The sequence below is a fragment of the Peromyscus leucopus genome, chromosome 9 (genome assembly GCF_004664715.2).
Source record: "Peromyscus leucopus breed LL Stock chromosome 9, UCI_PerLeu_2.1, whole genome shotgun sequence".
Lineage (NCBI taxonomy): Eukaryota > Metazoa > Chordata > Mammalia > Rodentia > Cricetidae > Peromyscus > Peromyscus leucopus.
The window spans coordinates 76,587,446-76,610,250 of NC_051070.1; the positions used below are offsets into that span (position 1 = coordinate 76,587,446).

The 22,805-nt window shown below is 50.2% G+C and overlaps 1 protein-coding gene across 4 annotated transcripts in view; it reads right to left on the reverse strand.

Moving 5' to 3' along the window:
- Positions 1-1,276: 1,276 nt before the first annotated feature.
- Samd4a (sterile alpha motif domain containing 4A) overlaps positions 1,277-22,805 on the reverse strand; it is a 217,559-nt gene continuing 196,030 nt past the window's right edge. For all 4 annotated transcript variants that reach the window (XM_028873583.2, XM_028873582.2, XM_037208597.1 and 1 more), the window contains 5 exons: positions 20,063-20,181; positions 15,624-15,825; positions 14,192-14,318; positions 6,634-6,717; positions 1,277-1,488 (listed from right to left, as the gene is read on the reverse strand). In XM_028873583.2, coding sequence (XP_028729416.1) covers positions 1,460-1,488; positions 6,634-6,717; positions 14,192-14,318; positions 15,624-15,825; positions 20,063-20,181 — 561 coding nt within the window. In that variant the 3' untranslated portion in view covers positions 1,277-1,459. The remainder of the gene's footprint in view (positions 1,489-6,633; positions 6,718-14,191; positions 14,319-15,623; positions 15,826-20,062; positions 20,182-22,805) is intronic.

Consider the following 22,805-nt stretch of genomic DNA (forward strand, 5'->3'; position numbering starts at 1 on the left):
TATCCTCCACTGCACCAGATTCTGAAATACTGTCTTTGTTGCCCTTAAGAAATAGAGCTACTACCCCATGGTGCCACAGCTGATCTCTCATTGTATACTGGGTACATGTGTGTTTTCCCTTTCCTATGGAAGGCTGGATAAACCATCCCACAATACAGCAAATCTCTGACTCACGTGCATGGATACAGCCACTGTTTCTCTCACCAATTTAACCTTTCCTGCTTTCGGCGTTCATTGCCCGCCTCGGATGATGGAGCCTCTGCCTCTCTGCACTGGTCTGTCTCTCTGTCACTATTGCTGGACCATTCTTCTTCAGCAGAGATGGAGTGAAAGGGATACCGTTGCCAGGCTTAGGCTACTGCGAAGTCTCCATTGCAAATGCTCTGCATGGGAGACCTCTAGAAGGACTTGTACCCCCTCCAAGGTCTGTGGAGTGAGACTGGGGGTGGTAGGGTGGAGCCTGTGGGGAGGGTGGGAAGCAAGACAGGCCTGGGGGGGGGGATGCAAATCCAGCCCAGAAAGAGGTTGCAAAGTTCATCATCTCTGGGTGACCTATGAGCAAATCCGTAACTGATCACATGGTGCCACCGTCTTTGTGTCCTTGCCTAGAGCTGCGTCATGGCCACATCCTCGCCCTCCAAGTCCATCCACACACTCCTCCCACCCTCCTTGACTGCATCCACCTTCCCGAGAAGCAGAGCTTGGCAGCCATTTTAAAAGACAACCCTGCTACTATTATAAAAATAGATGAAACAGAATGAATCCATAACAATAATCAGTCTTTTACAAAAAAAACCATAGTATGAAGAGTTCTACCCAAACACTACACGTTATGTACCCTTTAAAATTCTTATGTAAACAATACACAAATCAAAGTTTATCTGAAAGTTTGCTGGAGGGAATTTCGTCCTCTTGCCCCTGTTGCTGTGTGGCCCTCTCTCTCGGCTGTTTCACGCAGGGCCTCAGGGAAATCCAGTCAGGGGAGACACAAACAGGCCAGCCACCATCTTGCTCTGGTTGCTTGCATCCTCCATCTTCTGCGGCCTGACTCTGAAGCCAGGCTTTCGCGAAGGTTCCCTAGGGCAGGGCTGCTACCTCCCTCCTGTGTGTCTCTTGTGTCTCTCACCCAGCCTTACTCTTCCCCACCCCATTTCCATCCGGGAAGCCACCAGCGTCCCTCCACCCCCTCCCAGCCCCACATCTCCCGAGAGCCCCCTCCCCACCCTGCGTACTGTCCCCCATCCCGTGACAGAAACAAATGACAACATAACCAACCCCAGGTCTACTGATATGTTTACAAGGATGACCTACGCTCTCACAAAATCAAAATGGGCGAGGGACCAGGGGGAAAAGGCTGCAAAGTGTCTTGGAAGATTCTATGCAACCCTGAAGATGGCTGACACTGGGCCCGCAGCAGTCGATTTCACGGCCAGCGCGGTCACACTCTCATCTTCAGTTTCTAGATTGTGGAGGTCCGGTCAACCCCATCTGCGGAAAGAGGAGCCACAAAGGACTACATCAGCAAAGCCGGTGCTGGGTTAGCCCACCGCCAGCAATGTCAGCCCCACTGAGCATCCTGGGCTCTGAGACATGTCTTCATTCACTCACCCACCAACCTACCCACTCACTCACCTTCTAACATAGCCACCCACCCAACGACTGGAGAGTAGCTTTTTCTTTCTTTCTTTTAAACACAGGAACCATATTGAGCCTGGGAGCCAAGATGCAAGTGCCCTTACCTCCCAAGTATTCACAGTTTAGAATTTACATCAACAGTGATGCTCAGAGTGATGATCGCTCTAACCAGTGTGTTTCCAGAAAGACAGAAAGAACATGGAGGGAGGAATGTGTAGGTCAGCCTTGGAAGTCAAGGGCGGTTTCATAAAGAAAAAATGACTTCTGACGGTGCTGGTAGGAGTATACGTTAAGCAGGGAAGGATGATGGGTGGAGGGTAGGGAACAAGAGAGGCAGAATGATGGGTTATCAAATAGAGGGGTTGGTGGTGGACTCTAGGTGTAGGCTGAGGGCTTGGGGGCCAAGTGGTCAGAGCAGGCCTAGAAAGACAGGAAGGGCTTTAATAGAAACGCAAATACAACTGTGGCGCTCACACCCATCCCTTTGGAATTTCTTCCCCCTTACGGAAAGTCCTTCATGAAAGGCCACAGACAGAGAGACCTGTTCCTGCCCACAGCTGGGCAATCAGGGGGATGGATGGACACAGCTGACCCAAATTCTCAGCAGCAAGAACAGAAGCAAAGGCTGGAGAAGCAAAGGCAGATGCCGTGTGCAGACAGAGTTGGGAGCTTGTGGCGGCGGAAGGGGGATTCCCCAAGCCTCCTTGACATGTTGGAGAATCGGTCATACTGCAAGGTGTGCGTCTGTGGGAGGGACTAGAGGACCCGCGTGCACCAGACAGCGGAGCTGCCTGGCTCTGCTGCCCGTTTTCACCAGGGCTCTAGCACAGTCCCCGGCAGCAGACCCGATCATCTTGCACACCAAGAGAAGGACCGTGGATGGGTACGGGGGAACCGAAAACGGCAGAACAATGCAACCTCACTTTAGATTGGCTTCTCTGGCAAGTGGTCTGATGAAGGGAGACGGTGGTGGCAGAGAAGCATCGAAGAAATACCCATGCTGGTGCATGTTGGAGCGGGGTGGGGCTACACACAGCAGGCAGAGAGAAGCATGGACTGGTCATCACAGAGTGGAAAAGATGGTGTCCAGTGACTGCTGGATGAGGGCGACAGTGGGCCAGCTACAGAATACTTCCATGGCTTTGGCGAGCTCTAGAGGCCAGCCAGGGGGGCTAGTCCAGTCCCCACTACAGCCAGCTAGGCCCAGTGGGGAGAACATCTCTAGTCACTATGCAAGACTCAGCGGCAAGAGAGAAGAAGTGCCTGAGCATTCCAGGGGAAGTTAGGGGCCCGGAAGACATGAAAGGCAGCGAGTCCCCTGCTGGTAGTGTCATATTGGCAATTCTGCCAGCTGAAACTTGGAGATTTTTTTTTTAATTGAAATTTTATTGAGATAATTATAGGTTCACATGCATTTGTAAGAAATGACCTAGCAAGATCACATGGGTGCCCCATCAGGTCCCATAATGCTGACAATCTGTAAAGGTGTGATGGGGCATTATAGTGAAGACAATGGCTTTGATATAATCCATTGATCTTATTTAGATTTTTTTTCAGTTTTATTTGTAATCGAGTGTGTGCGTGTGCACGTGTAGAGGCAAGAATGGACACGCATATGCGTGTAAGTTATGCCAATTTAGGGAGAGATTTTAAAGAAGGGACAGTGGTCCTTGCCAGTTTGGGGTGTTGGAGCACCAGCTAGGCAATAGGTATGAACTTCTGATCAATAACTGACCTTCTGTGGTGTCAACCTGAGCCTGTGTATAGGCTCAACAGTCTTAGGAGAACAGGAGTGTGTGCAGAGATCACTGTGTTGTGTGATGTCTGTAGACATCTCTAGAAGTATAGCACACTCTTGCTTGGCTCTCTGGCCCACACATTAATGCTAAATCTTCATAGTTGTGAAAGTGAGGAGCCGGGAGTGTGAAAATCTCAACTAGCTCAACTCCAAGGCACATTAACATTGCATTTCAACAACACGATACAGCTTCCAAGGAAAGCCAGACTTACTATTTTCAGTTTCGAAAACTGCACACTGACAACTTTGGGGGGCGCCACACCCAAGCAAACGCCATCAGTTTTATAGTTATCACTGCAAGAGATGCCATCCTAGCGCCTTGAGAAAGTCATTTGCATAGGATCTCTGCATCTGTGCCCGTGGGGCTGGTAAGGCTTAGGGAAGGGTGAGTTGAGAAGGGGAGAAGAAGAGGGAGAGTGTGAACCTAAGAACCCCCGAGAAGGAGCTGTGTGCTCTTCTCTCAGTACGGGCCTCAGACTCTGACTGTGGAATGTGCCGTAGCTCCCAGAGCCCTTCTATGCGAGGCTTGGAGAAGGCTCATCTTTCCTGAACACCTCAGGTCACACACTGTAGGCAAAACAGAGAGCCTGATGAAAGACTCATAACCGCCCACCTGGCTGTCCTTTCAGGTTTTGTTGCAGGGGCCTCAGGGAAAGAAGAGATGGGGAAGGCAGGCCATGAGAAAAGGGCTTAGAGAAAAGCACCAGGAGGGCCGCAGTTGCCAAGGAAACAGAAGCACAGAGGCATCAGAGGCACCTGAAAGTTGGCACAGTGGATGGTCATCTGGGATACAGATGTCCTCCTCCTGCATCCCTGAGTCACAGCACAGAAACTTCTTTTCTCTTTTCCTTCCTTCCTCTTTGTATGTCTCATCTCTGTACGCATGTGCACACATGTATAAGTGCAAGTGTCTGTGTGTGTGGAAGGTCAGAGGTCAACATCAGGGATCTTCATTATTCTCCATCTTATTTTTTGAGAGAGTCTCTCTTGAACCCAGTTTTTAGATAGACTGGCTACCTTGAAAACTACCTTGAAAAAATCTGCCTGTCTGCACTCCCCTAGTGCGGGAATTACAGGCACATTTTAAAGCTACTACCTGTAGCTTTTTGCGTGGATTCCCGGAATTTGAACTCAGGTCTTAGTGCTTTTATGACAAACGCTTTGCACACTGGGCCGTTTCCCCAGCCCCAGAGGAACGTTAACTGTGCTTTTGTCTTGCCATTTGTCTTCCTATAACATGATTTAATTTGTTGGCATGATGTCTCCAGCAAGGTTATCATCCCTGGCCTGGAAAGGCCTGACCCAAAGAAACTCAGCCAGAGCTGGAGGCCATGGTGCCCCTGTACTGGGCCAAGGCACCCTCTAGTTGATTTGCAGCCTCTGCCCCTGAAACTGCTTAGGAGGAGGCTACCCACAAGAGAGGATTATTGAGAGAAAAACAAAAACCAAAAAGCACAGCAATAAGAAGGCTTAGGAGATTAACAAGATGAAAACATTAGTGAAAACCCATCAGTTCCAAGAGGTATTCTGTGAAAATAGAAGAACCGACTTATCAAAAAAAAAAAAGTCTGTTCAATGAAAACTTCCCCCGAATAAAGAGTATTTGGCATTTTCACTGCTAAGGATAATAGCAGCACTTAACCGTTTGATAAGAGCTTCCAAAATGCCAGTTACCCGAGGTCCACCAGGCCCTGTGGGGGAAGGTCAGGGTTCCTTGCTGACTCTCAAGGCAGTGGAATGCTGCACCAGGCTCCCGAGGCAGCCAGGAGACGGAGGAGCAGCAGCCCCCGGGCTGTAGCTTCCCGACCAGCGATGTTTTCACGTTGGTCCATGCCGTGTTTACGGGCACTTCTTCCCTGGTAAGGCTGCGATTCATCCCACTGAATGGCTACCCCAGTTTGTCGATCCTTAGTTGGGTGGTCTCCTACTATTTATTAAGGGGCTGCCAGCACAGGAGAGAAGAGCGGCTGCCCCCTCCTAGAGGTGCTGTGAGACGTCCAGGATCAGTGTGATCAGAGAGATGGAGCAGCGGTTTGCAAATTGGGCTCTCGGAATCTTTTCCATTTGGTCAGAAGCCCTGCAATGTCATGACAGCCCTAGGGCCCTCGAGTTCCCTCCTGGCATGAGTCTGCTGGGGGAGTGCCAGTCCTTCACTCTGTTCCTTACAAACCATTTGATTCCTGTTTTTTTTTTCCAGGATAAGATTGTATTTTTCACGCAATCCTTGGCCTACAGAGATGAAACATCTAAAAGCCAGGGGTGGAGGGACCTGGGGACAGAATTTTCAGGAGCAGTAGCTGACGGCAGCCTTTCTACACACTGATGCCAGAGGATGCTCAGCTGGGCCCTAGGTGTGGCAGTGGCCCAGATCTCAGGTGGCCCATCACGCAGGCAGAGAGGTACATCCAGGGAGAAGAGGGCTGTTGAGGAGGGGGCTCACGATAACTTCTCTGTGAGGCAGAGGTTATCAGGAGGAAGAGGAGGATGGGAAGGGGTATCTGGAAGGGTAGATGGAGCTCATCTCTTTTGCTCCTACCAATTCTCCACAAATGCCCTGAGCTTGGGCCCAGGAGGGCACTGAAGCCCCCAGGACAGGTGTAATGGGGCGGCAGGCCAGACTGATGAGAGTGGGGGGGGCATCTGACGTGGGGAGCATGTTCCTGGCTCTAGTTAAGACGTGTGAGTGTAGCCAACCCAGGCCTGCCATGTGGCAAAGGGCACCTCAGCTAGCTTGGGGCTCCAGCGTCACGCAAGCCATTTGCAACAGGGAGGTATAAAAACAAGCAGGGATCTTTGTTTCAAAAATTCTATTTTTAGAGCATGTTGGGATATGCTTGGCCCAGACCGGTAGATCCAGTGCCGAGAGGGAACATATCCAACGCTGTGGGAGATGCTCCCATTAGAAGCCGTGTCTTCTGTGTGTCTGACGCCTCCAGCTCCTGCATTTGGCTGGGACCACGGCTGTGGGGTTCCAGTGTGTGCTTAGGGGAAGAGCTTCCAGGGCTAGGGGGAATGGTGTGGGTCTCTCTGGCCTTCCCTGACTCATCTCCCACAAAAAGAACAGAGCATAAATACTGTGCAGGGAAGGGACTCCACAGCGCGCCCCAAGGCTGCTCTCTTCCCTATCCCGTGAGATCTCATTTCTTCCCGTCCCCCCTCCCCCACACAAGCTGCCCCAGGTGTGTGGGGAGGACACTGACCTCCCAGGGCATGCTCCGTCATACTGAGGCACAGGGACTCCAGCCTGTTGTTGATGTCAGGTTCAGTCACAGGAAGCTGGAATTCTGCAGGAAGGAAGGGGTACATTGATTACTGGGACTCCTGGGACAAGGAGAAAGTACCCGTGATGCCACCTGGTTCCAGGATAAGCGTCGAGTGTCCTCCCCTAGGAGGACTCAAGGGGACCTTCAGGGCCGGCATGAAGAGTGACCACCTCTAAGGTCTGTTAGATTCAGAGCCCATGGTAGACATCAGTAGCTGGAAGCAAACTGATGACCAAAAAAATAGCCAGTCACAGTTACAGGCCATCACTCTTGCTTGGACCGTGTGATGGCTTTCCCACAAAAATAAGAGCCGACCCCAGCAATGGTCTGCAAGGCCTCCTTGCATCCCTCTCCTCATAAGATTCCCTCTTCCTCTGGTCTATCCCAAGCGCTCTTCTACCCTAGGGCTCTCTCTTCACTGCTGTTTTTTTCTGCCTCAGTGTTAGCCCACAAATGTTCTCCCGGCTCCCTCTTTCCCTGCCTCCGTAGCTCAGGATCTACTGTCTTCTTGAAAGTACCCTCCCCTAACACTTTTTCTTCTTTTCTTTCTTTGTATCATTAACTTCGGACGTTTCACGTATCTGCCCCTCCTCGTTTAGGGCTGGAGTCATTGGAGCAGAGCTTAGCAACATCACCGAGTCTGAAACCCAGCCTATGACATTCTGCTTCACGGTTCCTGGTGAGGAGCAGGTACCATACCCCCAGCCCAGCACATTCCCCTTCTTGGTGAAGGACTACGTTGATGCTTCTGCTGTGCCGGCTCCTTTATCGCCCAACAAACTCAGTCCCCAATGGGGCTCAGGAAGACTGGTCGTCCATCCAGACTAGGCAGGAAGCATAGGGCCAGGAGAAGAGCCACGTCTTCCTGCCTGCCATGGAGACTGCCCAGACTGTTCACCACTCTTCGTCTCTAAGCACATTGACTGGAGGAACTGAGAGCCTTACTCCACGGCAAGGAGACAATCCATGACCCTCTACCGTTGGGGTGTTCTCCATCTTTCAGGCACTACGGTCCCCTCTCCTCCCTGGAAGGCAGCTCCAGGGGCCTTCTTCTCTTTCTGGCTGGGACTCAGTGTCGGCCTCCCTCCCTCCCTCCTCCTGTGGGACCTTGGAATGCCTTTAAGTACCTAGAAGAATCTTGCAGGTGGCAAAAGCGCTTTGACTGTCTATATCTGACTCTCCTAAAACATCTAGTGCTCTCTTCTGCCACCGGCCACTAAAAACTATGACATCCTATGGACAGGAGCAGAAAAGAAATTCTGGAGCACATGCTGACAGCGGGGGATGTCCCGGGTGTCTGGGATGTCCCGACGATCCTACTACTTTTCTACGTGACCTCGGGAGGCTGTTCTTTTCCTTGGGATTTACTTCCACCTGGCACGTGGGAAAAGGATGGGGTGGGCCAAAGTTCAGGCGGTTGGTTTGCCCTTTCACTGTTCTACCGGGAGTCCATGGTTTGAGGAGACAGATGGTGATGGTTTGGCGAGACAGCAAGTTGAAACCACTGGCTAGACCAAAACGTTGGTCTTTAACTAACGAGCCGGGCATTAACATCTTTCTCCGGTAGATGAGATGGCTCCGTGCGGCGCAAAACTGACACCCTGAGTTTCAGTCTCTGGAAGGAATTCTCTAACCTCCACACTCATTCTCCACCATGTGAACCCACACACAAACACACACACACACACACACACCAATAAATTAAAAAGAATAATTTTAAAGCTCTTCTGTTGCCATTTGCATTCCCCTCCACCAGCTAATTCCGAGGCAGGTGCCATTTCCATCATTTCAAATTCTCGGAGAAGGCTGGCAAAACTGGTCAATATGAAAGCACCGGGCAGCAGGAAGGGACCTCTCTGTGGCAAGCTGCAGCATCCATGAGGTTTGGGAGACAACTAGGCCCACTCCTGAGTGGATGGAGACCCATGAGGTTTCTAGGGAAGGTGGGAGCCAGAAAAGGATGGGAAGAGTTTCTCCCGAGCCTAGGAGCTGCTGGCTGCTAAGAGCAGGGTTGGGGCAAGTAGACCATCCCAGGGGGAAGAGTATTTTCGTATTTTCATCCATTCATGTGAAAATCATATGCACGCAAAAATTAGCAGCCTTTGGGGTGTGAAACCTATAAAATAGAAACAGAATTTTATATATAGCTAGTTAGCAAATACGGAAGAAAAAAAAACAAACTTCAGCAATTATAGCCATCCATATGCTCACTGGAAGAGTGCGTTTACTCTCTAGCGCTCCCCTTTAAACAAACACTGTGCAGAGATTTGGATAAATAAAGACGCTCGACATTTGGAGAGAAGAGTCTCAGCTGCAGGATTTCTTGCCAACACGCAGCAAAATGCCATTTTCCAAGCCCGGGATTGCGTGTTTCCAGGAAGGAGGCTGAGAAACACAGGGCTCTCAGCTCCAGGATCTCCAAGCCGTCATCGTGGCTGCTCTTTTAGGTGGGAAGTTGGTTTGCTTGCATTTTTTGTCTCTGCTCTTCATGCTGACACTCTGGGGAGCTGCGATCCTCACCCCGCTCAGAGCGGTACTGAAATATTCCAAGTCTTGGAGAAGCCCATATGTTCATGCTTCAGAGACCGTTAACAATGTGACTTTGTAATTGTGTATTTGATAAAAACAGACCAGTGGCATCTTGCCACACACATCAGAGAGGATGATCAGGTAGATCAAAGCTTCTGCGTGGCTAGCACCCTTCAGGAGTGCCTCCTCTGCCCCTCATGGGTAGAGCCCTCCTTACATTTAGCTCTAAGGGATGGACAATCAGGTAGTGCTGCTGGCCATTAATATGTGAGTGTCATGTCGCTCATAAGAAGGCAGGGGCAAGTGCTCAGTGAGACCAGAGCAAGGGCTTTCTGAAACCTTCTTGCTGTTATCCTCAGGAGGTCCATTCTGTCATCTGGGACCACAGCTATGAGCTGCTGTAACATGAAAAGCCAAAATCCGAATCCTTTACATGTGGATATGATACTACCAATACTTTGGGTTTGGGTGCATTTCAGATGTTCAGAATAGGGTAAAGTTTATACAAATAATCTAGAATTTGAAAAATTAGACATTTGAACACATCTGATCCTAAACACCCTGGATAAGGAATAATCAACCCATACCAGGAATTCTTCTTTCCCTCATCATTGGGCTATTCTAGGGTTTGGTGAAGATTCTGAAAGTTAAAGGTTCAGGGTTAAGGTAGACTCAAAACTGAAAAAGATTTATTATTTTAAAAAATTTATGTGACTGTGTATACGTCTGTGTGAGTATATGCCACATGTCTGCAAATGCCCAGGAAGGCCAGAAGAGGGCGCCAGATGCCCTGGTGCTAAAGTTACAGGAGGTTGTGAGCCACCTGATATGAGTGATGGGAAGAGCAGCAAGAAGAGCTCTTAACCAGTAAGCTGTCTCTCTAGCCACAACTTGCAATTTAAATTGTGTCTTTTCAGAAGTCCTGCAAGCCCAGAGCACTACAATCTCAGTCCAGAGTCAAGAGATTCTGAAAGAAGCTGCTGCCCATCTTTTCTAGGGGACCACTGTGGAGTCCACTTCAAAAGCCCAGGTGGCTTGTCCCAGGTTGAAATGGCGGCTGGGTTGAGTGCTGCGTGCAATTTTATAGCACTGTTGGTGAGGTACAATCACATCGGGACTTAAGAATATGCAAAGGGCTGGGTATTCCAAGAAGCCTGCACTATCCACCTGGCTGCCGCCCACCAAGTCTGGTTTACCCCACAGCTCAAAGGGCTTTCCATTCACTTGTGTGGGTAGCAAGGCCCTGAAAGGGATGGAGTACTCGGACTGCTGTAATGAGATAAACAAGGAAGAAAGGGGAGGGGGGCGACAAGGCAAAGACAGCCCAGGTAGGGTATAGAGAGCTAGTGGGGGTGGGAAGGCTGACCACACAGAAATGTTGGTGGCCAGTGGAAGAGACTGAGTGACAAGTGGCATCTGACATCGCTGGGGGTGGGGTGGGGTAGGTGTGTGTGTGTGTGTGTGTGTGTGTGTGTGTGCACACGTGTGCGCTGAGGCCATTCTTTGGGACCCACACATCTATGAAAAGTTACAGAATCAGATGATCTAGCATAGGACCATCTTGCTGGGGTGGCCTCTCAGAGATAGGAAGGGGGATTTGCCCAGCTGCATTCTTGGCTGGGATTAGAGTTGAGTCACTGACCAGTTCCCCTACCTCCTGTCTCTGAACCCCAGCCAAGCTGTTTGTTAAGTTTATTAGAAGGTGGGGAACAACTGTTTACCGCATCCTTTAAGTGGTCCCCATGCTGGCCTGTGTCTGCACGGTAGCCCCTTTGACCTCTCTAGCGGACTCGGGGCACTGGTGACATCCTTCCTGTCCTCATTCTTTCTTTAAAGATTTATTTGTTTATTACGTATACAGTGCTCTAGCTTCATGTGCATCTGCAGACCAGAAGAGGGCACCAGATCTCATTACAGGTGGTTGTGAGCCACCCTGTGGATGCTGGGAATTGAACTCAGGACCTCTGGAAGAGCAAGCAGTGCTCTTAACCGCTGAGCCATCCCTCCAGCCCATCCTCATTCTTTCTAAAGGCATCACACACTGAGGAGGAAATGAAGAACAACAGCCCAGAGGACTGCGCATCCAGTGTGCAGCCTTCGGAGGCTGGAGGACACCAGTCATGAGCCAGGACATCGGGGAGGTTTGATGCACAGGGCAGATTTCACACTGAAATGCTGATGCTGAAGGGTGCAGTCTCACCCACCTTACACACAGGTAGTCTGGCCCAAGAGTGCTTTGCACGTGGTTTTGTGCAAGTGAAGAGTGCCATTTCCAGAATGCAGGCTTGTGAAGTATACCTTGCCTGTGATTCTTCTTGTGGACCCTGCTCTGGGCCTTCTCTGCCCCTTCTTTTTGGTCCTCCTGGGGGATAAGGAAACTTCATGGCCTCTGAGTATGCCCTAAGATCTTCTCTGACTGAAGCCCAGGGGTGACCCGAGCTTGGTTCAACAGAAGCAGAACCGCTTCCAAAAGGAAGGGTCATTCTCTCAGCAATTTCCGAGTTTGGTTTCCAGGTAGGAAAGTACCCCACCTCTGCGCAGCATGGCATTCTTTTTTTTTTTTGAGACAGGGTTTCTCTGTGTAGCTTTGCGCCTTTTTCCTGGAACTCACTTGGTAGCCCAGGCTGGCCTCGAACTCACAAAGATCCGCCTGCCTCTGCCTCCTGAGTGCTGGGATTAAAGGCGTGTGCCACCACCGCCCGGCGCAGCATGGCATTCTTGCTGGGTGCCACAAGGTATGTTGAGCCCCCCAGTCCCCTTGGATGTCTCAGTCTCTGTCATGCTTACTCCAGGAGGCCCTGCTAAGTGTTTCCCCTCATTTCAGTGGCCTGCCAGAATCAGCGGTGACTTGCTGGTCTTCCTGATGGAACCAAGACACACTGACACACGGGTCCCGGGTGGAAGTAGAGCAGAAAGCCCACGGGTAGTCCCCAAGAGGTCCTACTGTGCAGTCCAGGGAAGCACTTGGTAGAACTGAACAAGGTGACTGATCATCGATACACACGTGGAGGCCGCTCCAGAATCTCCAGAAACAGTCTTCCATTGTAAGGCAATTATTTTGAAGTTCACAGAGTCAACACTTGTTTAGACTCTGTTGTAGCCTTCAGGATTTGAGTCATGATTTGAAGTGGATGCTTTGAAGACATTTAGAAGCTGGGAGAAAAACATACCTTGTACCCAAGAAAAGTATTTGATATGGGGGTTCACCATCCCCAACTCTTTTTATGTTCACGTTTACTCCTGCCTGTGGAAAGATGAAATCTACATCCTGGTTTGCTGATTCTTGTAGTCCAGTCTCAGCATCTGCCCATAATCCTTGAGATGTCTCCATGGCTGGCCAGCTTGGGTTCTTCTGAAAGGCCTACTTCTAGGTCCCACTGATAAGTAAACTATGCCCCGGTAGTGGGTAACTCCATGGAGGATATAAGCCATATCAAGCTGAATTAAAGTCCGGGTTTTAATCTGAGCAAAGCATTCCCCGGGTGGTCCCAGGGGGAGAGGAGAAACCTCGAGGCAAGTCTATGGGCCAGACCTTAAATGCCCTGGAGGGGCTGTCTTAAGGAGCTCTGAGCGAGGAGCGCCGCTTGGCCAGCTTTGGGTAGGGTTTGGAATGGGGCCTGAGCTGGAGATTGTCAACACCCACCTCTCAGGTTAAGTCTGGTCTGGCCTGGAGGTGAGAGGTGAGAGGAATCCAGACAGGTTCTCACAGCCACAGTTGGATTGGCAGGGAGTGCTCTTGGAAGCCTGGCAAAGGCCGAGGTGTGCTCTTAGCAGAGACTCTCCACAGCTTCCTTTCTCCTTAGTGAGGGGGCCTGCGTCTTGGCTGTGGCTGCCTCGCCCTTCATAGCCACGTCCTAGAGGAGCCACCCAGAATCTGGTGCTGAATGTGTGTGGGCAGAACCTGGAGGGGCCCCTTGGCTGACTCCAACTCATCGGCAATCAGGATATCTGAAGTAGCATTGTTGCTAGGCTTTGGCCATTATGAGGGGTTTAAGAAGGGGTTTGCAATATTTGAGGAAAAATCTTAAAAAAAAAAAAAAATCCCAAGGAGTCCTAGAGTTCTAATACTCAAAATAAATTTAACTAAAGATTTGCGGGAACACTGAAATCAAAGTCTTCTAAGCAATGGTGCTCCGGGCTGTGAGGTGGGGGTGAGGCTACGGAAACGCAAGGTGCATCTCTTGTTTGTGTTTGGCGAAGAGGCGGGGGTGGCGGGGCATCTAGACAGGTGTAGCCGTGGTGGTTTTGTGCAACTCTGGAGTCTAGAGATCACTGCCTGCACAGAGAAGGGTTCACCGATCTGCTTGCCGTAGGGGATCCAGCCAGCTTGTTTGAGGAAGCATGGTGACTGAGACTGTGTCTCCCCACCTGGCCTGGAATCCACTTTATCAAGTTGTTCTTGAATCAGTAAACGATGGCTCTGTTTTCCAAGGCAGTTCCACAGTGACATCAACATTCACATTTTCTCTTTCATTGTCTTATTCTCTCTTTGCACACATTCTCCACATCTCCTCTCCCAACCCCGCATCCTCTCTCTCTCTCTCTCCTCCCTCTCTCTCTCCTCCCTCTCTCTCTCTCTCTCTCTCTCTCTCTCTCTCTCTCTCTCTCTCTCTCTCTCTCCCTCTCTCCCCACACATGGAACTCTTCCGGGGATATCTATCTCTGGTTTAATCAATCTAGGAATCTAGATATCTGACAATCTAGATATCTGACAAGTATCAAAAATATCCCTGTCAGATTGCAACCGGTGCTGGGACTCCAGGCGCTGGCTCCCAGCCAGGCAGCCTCTGCTCTCTCTGGCAAGGCACGGTTTTAAAAAAAGACTCCCAGCAGCTCCAAAGAATGTGTGGTGACAGTTGGGGCTCAGCACTTTCCGGCTGGGTCACCGGGGCGTCCTGGCCTCCCTCCTGGGTCGGGGAGGAAGAGGAAAGGATCGTGTGCTAGCCATGTGCTAGCCAGGCCCTACCTGGTTGCTGGAACATCAGCATGTTTTGTGGGGAAGTATGCACGGGCAGCGAGCGGGTCTTCTGGACGGAGCTGTGGGTACGGCTGGGCATGCTGTTACTGCCCCCGGGGTTGGCAAACCAGAGGTTCTAGGGAGGGACATACAAGAGGGGGGCATTAGTCCAGACCCCCCGGGGAGAGGTGGGGGAGCAGAGCTGTAGGAGGCAGGAGACAGCTACCCTAGGAGAGTTTTAGAAAGGGCCAGCGTCACCCATCCATGGATCTACAGAGAGATGGTTTAGACTTGTCTGATGGTCATTCCCAGGCCTAGCTTTTTTTTTTTTTTTTTGGTTTTTCGAGACAGGGTTTCTCTGTGTAGCTTTGCGCCTTTCCTGGAACTCACTCGGTAGCCCAGGCTGGCCTCGAACTCACAGAGATCCGCCTGCCTCTGCCTCCCGAGTGCTGGGATTGAAGGCGTGCGCCACCACCGCCCGGCCCCAGGCCTAGCTTTTAAGCTCAAGCTTATCCTGGCCACCTTTTCTATCTCCAAAAGTCTTTTTACTCCATCTGTTGCTTTTTCGTAAAAAAAAAAAAAGGGGGTGGGGGAGCTGTCTTAGAAATGCTTATAACAAATAGTACAATGAGTTTAGGACTCTTGTTTGGTTTTCTTTTTGAGATTCCCCAAATTTACTCCTCCATGAGGAGAAAAGAAGACTAAATACTGATGTGAGGCCAGCTCCTTGCAGCTCATGCGTCCTGTGGTGATCTCTCCTAGAAGTGATATGGGGGGCTTCTCAGACATGCTCTTCCCTTTGGGAGGGAGTGCCACCAGCCTTGCCTGGGGTAGCCTTTCTATTCTGAAGTCACGCCGTCATGAGGACCTGAGACTCAGACCTGCTTGCCTGTCCCCAAGTCCCAAGATCAACCTCTTTAGCCTCATGGGGCTGAGGGAACATTAGGGAAAGGCAGTGTTGGGCTCATGGGACAGGGAGGTCACAGTCAATCTCACAGCAAGGGGCAGCTTCTCCGAGTTAATTCTGTGGAGTCTCCATTGCCGCTGGGACTGTGACAAAATAGCCATTTGTCACATTAAAAAAAAAAAAAAGTCAAAGAAAGCTTATTAAACGCCAAGGTCTTCTGGAACCTGGAAGGTGATGAGGTATGTCGGAGTGGGTCAAAGGTGAATTGGACACAGCCCCTGCATGACTGTCTATGAGGGTCCCTGAGATTAATGTGGTACTAGGCTTCCCAAGCAGCCGCCATGGGTTGTTCAGTCCCCAGGGCATCAACACAAACAGTGCTGGTTACCTGGGAGGCGTGGGCTCCCCTCTCTCCTTGGCTTAGTTCTCCTGGGGCATCAGCTTCCCCTTTGGAGATCGTCTGGGTTGGGGGTCATCCTAAAGCCTCAGACCCTGAGCTTGTTCCACCTCCCCGCTCCCCAGCGCAGAACCCACCTGTCTTCCTTGTTTCATGATGGTGGGGTTGGCAGCGGTGTGGCGCTGGTTAGAGCTGACGAATCCGCTGGTGCCCAAGAGACCAAGGCGAGCAGAAGGGACATTCCGAGAGGCAATCTGGTACTGTCGTGGGTTCCGTCTGCCCATGCCGCCGCCCACTGAGCTGGCTGTCGGGAGGGAGTTGGACTGCCCAAAGCCACGACTGTGAGAGCAGAGAGAAAGGACCCAGAGCCTCAGGCGCGCTCCACCCCTCCACAGCCCAGGCTGCCAGGGAGGCCTCCTTGGGACTGACAGTTAGGAGGTCTGGGGGGGCGGGGAATGGCAATAATGGGCTAAGACTAAACCTGCATCTAGTATCTAAAAGCAACAGCGCATGCTGGATGTTGGAGCTCACACACTACTCTTAACCCACGGGACCACCTTATGAAGTAGGCTTCCTAACCCTTACAGCTAGGAAAAATACAAAAACCAGAAAGCTTGAGAATTTTTGTGATTGCCACACAGCCAGAAGGGGGCAGCATCCAAATATGAGCCCAGAAGGGAAACCCATATATTCATTCTCCTGCTTTCTTTCATTCTTGTCTTGTCCAACCTGTGGGTCTGCTGCGCATGAGGGCATGGTGCCTTTCGGGAAGCCACAAAGCAAGATAGCAGAATCTGCATCAGAACTGATCTGACTCTGTTCTGGTGTTCCTTCATTATGCCATGGTTCATTTCTGATCAGGTTGTCTGTAGGCAGCCTTGGATGGAGGACACCATTGAAATATAAGAAAGGACGACATGTGTCTTCCTCAGCCTCGTATGTCCCAAGCCCGAGTCAGGAGTAAGCTTTTTCCAATGCTGGGTTGAAAGTGGGCATAAGTGAATGAATGAGTCGTCATGTTTCTCCAAAGGAGAGGCCAGTCTGGTGTGTGGGGTTGACTCCAGCCCTGAGAGCAGGGGCATGAGATGGCTGACTGTAATTTGCAAGTGTCCTGAACCTAGGACAGTCCTGTCTTTTCATTCCCCAGGCCCTTTCTGCAGGACGAGCCTCAAGCTGGAAAGGCTCCTCTCTTCGGATCCATGCAGGAGACTGCTTCTCAGTGGGTCGGATGAGCTCAGCAGAAAAGCACTCATCTCCTCCACCAGCCCTGGGTTCTGGGAGGCTTCAGGAATCACATTCTTTCCAAGGGAGTCAGTCAGCTTTATTCAGGAGGGTGGAGTGGACGTGCGTGGCAGACAACGGCCACTAGGTGGAGCAGAGTCGCTTGTGAGGAGACTGCTGATGCTGAGTTGAGCCAGTGGAGGGCCAGTGGGGTAGGGGCGCTTCACAACACTCAGTTCCTAATTCAGAAGATGGTTGTGCGTGAATGTGGGGGAGGTGGTGTCTGAGAGGGCCGTGCAAAAGCTCTCCGACTTCCTAAATTTCCTAGGCAGAGAAGGGACAGGAAAGAAATCCAGGCAGTCTGTCTTCTTCCAGGCTTTTGTGGCCAAGAAAAGTGTTCTAGATTCCATTCAGAAAAGAAAGTCACTCTTGGGGTCTTGGTCTCTTTATCTTATCATTTCTTCCCTCATCCCACCTCAAAAGTGTAATGTTTTAAAATTGAAAACTAGGGTGAGGAGAGCTAAGTGATTTTATGCAATCTGAGCCCCCCCCCTTTTGTAGGGGAGACAGTGAGGTAACACTTGAAAATGTAGGAGCAAGTGGGGATTTTTGTTCTCAGCTCTAAGAACTGGTCCTTCGGCTTCTGAAGTTGGGATTGGGGCCACCTGGTAGAGAGATGATCAGTATTCTGCTAAGATTCCCCGCACCCCTTATTTAGCGTGAATAGATTTTTCTCACTTCCCTTTTTGGCTGGATTTTTAAAAAGTTATTTCATATGCAAAAGAGTAGTAGACGGGCTGTTGCTAAAATGACTTGTTCTTCCATGAAAGCAACATTGTAGCTTTTATAAAAACATCCTTTTTTTTTTTTTTTTGGAGACAGGCTCTCACTACGTAGCGCAACCTGGCAGCCGCTGGGGCTACCTGAGAAAATCAGGCCTAGCCCGAGACTATTTTCTAGCAGCATCATGGGCAGAAGGCTCTGGTAGGGGCAGCCATTGGAGAAATGGAGAACCTTGAGACTCCTAAGAGTTAGATCTCAGCTGTTTGGGGGAGGGGAGGGAAAGTCCAGAATACTCCTAGATTGGGGGGTGTGGTTACCGCACAGTGGGGTGTGTCCTCGAAAGGTTATTTTTACAAAGCCAGGTTCGCTCAGAGTTGCCGCCTGTTGACAGCCGGAGGAGTGAACTCTTAGGTCGCTTAGGACCACTCAGCTTAAGGAGAGAATTTTGCTTTCTGAGAAAGGACAGAGAAGAAATTAAGCTCTCCGTTCTGCTCCTGCTCTGAGCGTCTGTGCCTCCTCTCCTTCTCGGCTTTTCTGAGGGTAACTGATTTCCTTTCCTTGCAATACATGAAAAGTCTTTGATAAAAAATAACATTAATAAGAAGCAATTAATTTGGGATCTGTGAGATAATTTAAGCAGGGGCTTGCCTGCAGTTGCGTGTGTATGGGAGAAACAGTTTTTCAAAACAAATTAACAGTGTAAAAATATCCCAGAGGTAAAATGCGTGGAGCAGGCTGTGTTTCATGGATTTGGCACCGTCCTTTGGAACATCCATAACTGGTGAATGAATTTATCCTTATCTAGTCAATAAAAAAGGCCCACGAGGACCTGGACCGGGCAGACCTCAGGCCGGCCCTGACCAAGGGGGCCCGGTGACAGTGTGGAGAAGCTGACAGTGTGGAGAAGCTGACAGTGTGGAGAAGCTGAGTTCTGTCCACGCTTCTCCCCCCCTCTGTGCAGCTCTCCGATGTGGATACACAAGGCAGACGGCGGTGAGGACAGCAATGAACTTCTAAGCCATCTCTTCCACTTCTACTTCAGAATGACTTCCTCTAGGAACGGGGCTCTAGGAACGGGGCTCCACGGGATACTGCAACAGGACCTGGCGTCCTCCTCATCTGGGAAATGCAGCGTTGTTTGTAGAAGCAAGTGCTTGGCAGCAGCGCAAGGCAGATGAGGAGCAGGTCTGACCCCGCATCCAGGCCACCGAGCAGCCTCAGAGCAGGACTGATCCGCAGCCCGTTAGGGTTGGCGACCCCCCAGGGCTGGGCTGGGGTGGGGGTGCGGGTGCTGGTGAGCTGGCAGTAGTGTGAATTTGCAGGCACATCCTTTCTGTGCATAAGCCTGAGACCAGGACAGCCGCCTGAGTCTGCATTGGTGGGGAGCACTGATCGGGTGCCCAACACTGGCCAGCTTGGTCCAAATCCTGGGTGCCTTTGCCTATCAATTCTTCTGCAAACTGAGGTTAATAATAGCAGTTATACTTCACAGGGTTGTTGTGAGGATGGAATGAATTCCTATTTTGTCAGTGCTCAGATACCACTAGGCACGTGCTACATAGACCTTTGCTTGATAAATAACAGTGCTGTGTGGTGGAAGGTGAGAACATCTGAATTTTTACGTAAATCTGTCATGAGGACATCTCACAAACTCCAGCCGGCCCTATTTCCCTTAAGTGATAAGACATACTTATGCAAATGAGTGCCCCTCACCCCACTCCCCAATTTAACAACACAACTTCTGGACGTGCACTGAGAAATGAATTCAGAACCTGTTAGGGGCAAGGGAAGACATGGACATTTGTCTGTTTGGTGTTTGAAAACACAACACGAAATGGTGATTCTCGTCAACCCAAGGGTGTTGGCATGGCCGCGCTCTCATTTCCAAATCCTCCCCATCATTGTCCATGCTGAAGTCAATCCCTCCTCTGTCCTCCATTTCTTCTGGCAAACTTTTCCTTCCCGTCACAACTCCCATGTACTTGGTTCCTCAATCTACAGTCATATTAAGGTAACATGTTGGGAAGTGTGGCCAGGCTTATTTTTAACTGCATCCACGAAGCTGAGCTATGATGAAAAATCAAGAATGGTACTGCCCTCACTACTAGACTGCAGCTCCGACCAAAATAGCTGAGCACTGGGCTCTTCACCCCGCCACCAACTATAATTAGCTTGTCTGCAGTTAGGAGGGGGGGAAAGGCATTCACTTCCACTTAAGGTGCTGACAGAAGACTCCACTCAGGTCCTTTCTGAGCCCCACTTTGTGGTTCAACCACCCATGTTTGGCTGGCACTCATTACAACATGAGTCCACGCGTCTAGGCGAATATCAGCATTCTGGCCATGTAAACTGAGTTACACACACACGCCCAAATCCAGCTCTTCCTCCGGGAATGTTTCTCCTCACAGCCTCTCTCCCACCACAGCCTGTTTAGGCAATGTGATTTGGAACTCTCCACGGGTGTCCTCATCAACAAGGAGTGATGCCCTGCCGTCTTCCTGCCTGGCACCCAGGCAGGCCGCGAGGCGCCAGGGAACCACCATGCCTTACAAAGAACAAAATCCCAACATACTTTCTTTGCTGTCGATATCCTGATATGTCTAGAAGGGTTTTCCGAGGGAAAGACCGAAAGAGCTTCTGCACCTGCTGTTTCCATGACAACAGTCTTTTTTTCTGTGTCTCTGTAAATGCCTGCAAAAACAAACAGGACTTTTAAATGGGTGACGCAGCCTGGCATTAGAGGGGAAAAACATACAATTAATAAAGGAAAACGCCGGTGTCTCCACAGCAGCATTTCCCCCCCACCTGTTTTCAACCTGGCCCAAACTACAGTCAGTTTAAATTGGAGCCATCTGTGCTGAAGATGCCAGTTATCTGGCATTGGGAGCACCTGGTTCAGGCATTAAGCTCTTGACAACCTTGTTTTTCGGCTGCATATCTGGAAGACCCACCCCCTGTCTTCCCGTCCTATGACTCCTTCCTGGAGTTAACCAGGGATGAGCTGCAAAATTGATTGTTAGGTGTTCTAGCTTTGCAGACTCCCTGCATTTTCATAATCAATGGAAATCCTAAGCCACTCCAAAAATCAATTAGTTTGATGGTGTATGGTCACTCTGGAGTGGTCTGCAGGGCTTCAGTAGATGGCCACATTCTGTATCTTGGGCTTTTTTTTTTTTCTGAGAGATCTCTAATTAAACAACCTTGTGCCCTGTGGGAAACCCCAGTGCACCAGCATGGACCTTAACCTTGCCTATAGTTGAGGGGAGGCCTGATGCCTTCTCGAGTCTTCTAGTAAAATTTGGAGTGCAAGGAAGACATTTTGCCTAGTGTCCATAATACATGTCTACCTCATCTTTACCACACAGCACACATCTATCCGGTCTATAGCACACAGCATAAATCTATATCATGTTCCCTGTGATGCATAGCCTTTGCATTCACCATAGTCCAGGGTCCCAAGTCCCCAATGGAGGGACTCTCAAGTTCAAGTACATTAAAATCATCCAAGGGAGACTGTTGTATGTAAGTGATAGCCTCCCCACCAACCAACACCCCAAAGCAAGACTGAATGAGTAATCTAGTTTTCCGATAAACAGTTTATAGAAAGTCCCCTGGTAATTGTGCAGGAAGAGCATTGTGGATTTATGGTGTCCCAAAAAGTGAGGATTCCATGTCATAGATGAATTCCCCACTAAGTCCCAGAACTTGGACTTGGAACACACAGTGTGGGAAAACCATCTGGTTGGATTGGTTAGCATTAGGAGTGACAGAGAACATTCCCAAGAGGTTTTGTCAATAAGGCATAGAATCCTTTAAGTAGTAATAAAATATTAGAGTAACAGACTAAATGCTTGCTTTCTATAAAGGAAACAGGTTTCTTGAAAATTGGAAAAAAAGAATGACAGCTTAATTTTCCCCTGAGGATGCTTATCTTTTAGGGATGTAAACCCCAGAGAACTTTGTGGATAAAAGCAAAAGGATACCACCCAGCCGTGGAAATGCTGTCCTCAGCATACAGACCCTTTCTTCCTGGGTAACCTCAGCCAGATGCCACCGACAGTGTTCAAGGAGGGCTGTCCGACTAAAGTAAGGGTCCTAAAGACTACAGTAAGGTCCCTATGGTTGTGTGGCAGAGACTCTAATGGCTGGAAGGCAAGCATGTGGCTCTCCTCCATGGTCCTTCTCATTTATTGGTGATGACCATTGAATGCCCATTGATGTGCTGATGCTTGAAGCTGGACTCAAGGCTGACATTGCTGCTTCATTAAAAAAGGCAGGAAATGGGCTCTCTGATTTTGATTAGTTTATCCAGCCAAATGCTGAGGACACAAGATTCAGCTCTGCTGGCCAAGATGACTTGGGGAGGATGGTTCAGCCCAGGGGGCCTTAGGAAGGCAGATGGGTAGGGTTCAGATCCATGACTACATTCATCCAGGTCCTCTTACCGAAGACTTGGTGCTTTCTGGAAATCGAGGGTGACACTCAAAAGGCTCTATGGGAATGAAATGCATTGGGAGTAGGTACTGAAGATGTGCTTAAACAGTTCCACACATGCTGCGCCCTGATGCCCTAACCAGGTGGCTTTGGTTACACAGATGCCCCCTGCAGGGTGGTCTATGTAAGTTCCTCAGGGATGACTTTGGCCTTAATAGCAGCACAAATCAAGTGGCTTCATCGTCTTAGAACCACAAAACCCAGTTTCCCTCGGGGTTTAAAGAACAACTGAGTGTCTAAGTCACAAAGGGGTAAGAGGCTAGACGCCCTCCCAAGGATGTCATTATGCCGATGTCATCTCTCATGGTGGCGCACAGCATCTAAGTAGACAGTGTGGACGCCCTGCCCTCATCCCCAGGACATCACCACACTTTGAGGGGTGCCGGGTGAGCAGCTCTCCCCAGCTGCGAGGCATCCGGCAAGTGAGCGGAAGGCAGGTCACACCTGGTTTCAGGTTCTTCTGAAAACGGAGTTCTGTCTCTACAAGGTAGCTTCCCTCTGCAGGGAACCAGCTAATGGCTCCTCCCCTGGCAGCCCAATACTGGAGGCTCAGGCAGGGAAGGAAGATTCCCGGCCTGCAGACTTCCCAGACATGGCCAGTCATCCTGCTCAAGTCCTCTGCCCCTGTCCGGCCCTGACCAGTCTGTCTGGAAAGAGACAGCCATCCTCAGCCTTATAGTTTACCCACTGGGTGAGAAGTCTCAACAAGGAAGAGCCCATTACTCCAGAACCACTCCAAGACAGTGGAGTGGGGAAGCCGAGTCTGATGTCTCACAGCAAAGCGAATGGGCATCAGAGGTAAAGCTCAGAACTTCCCTGTT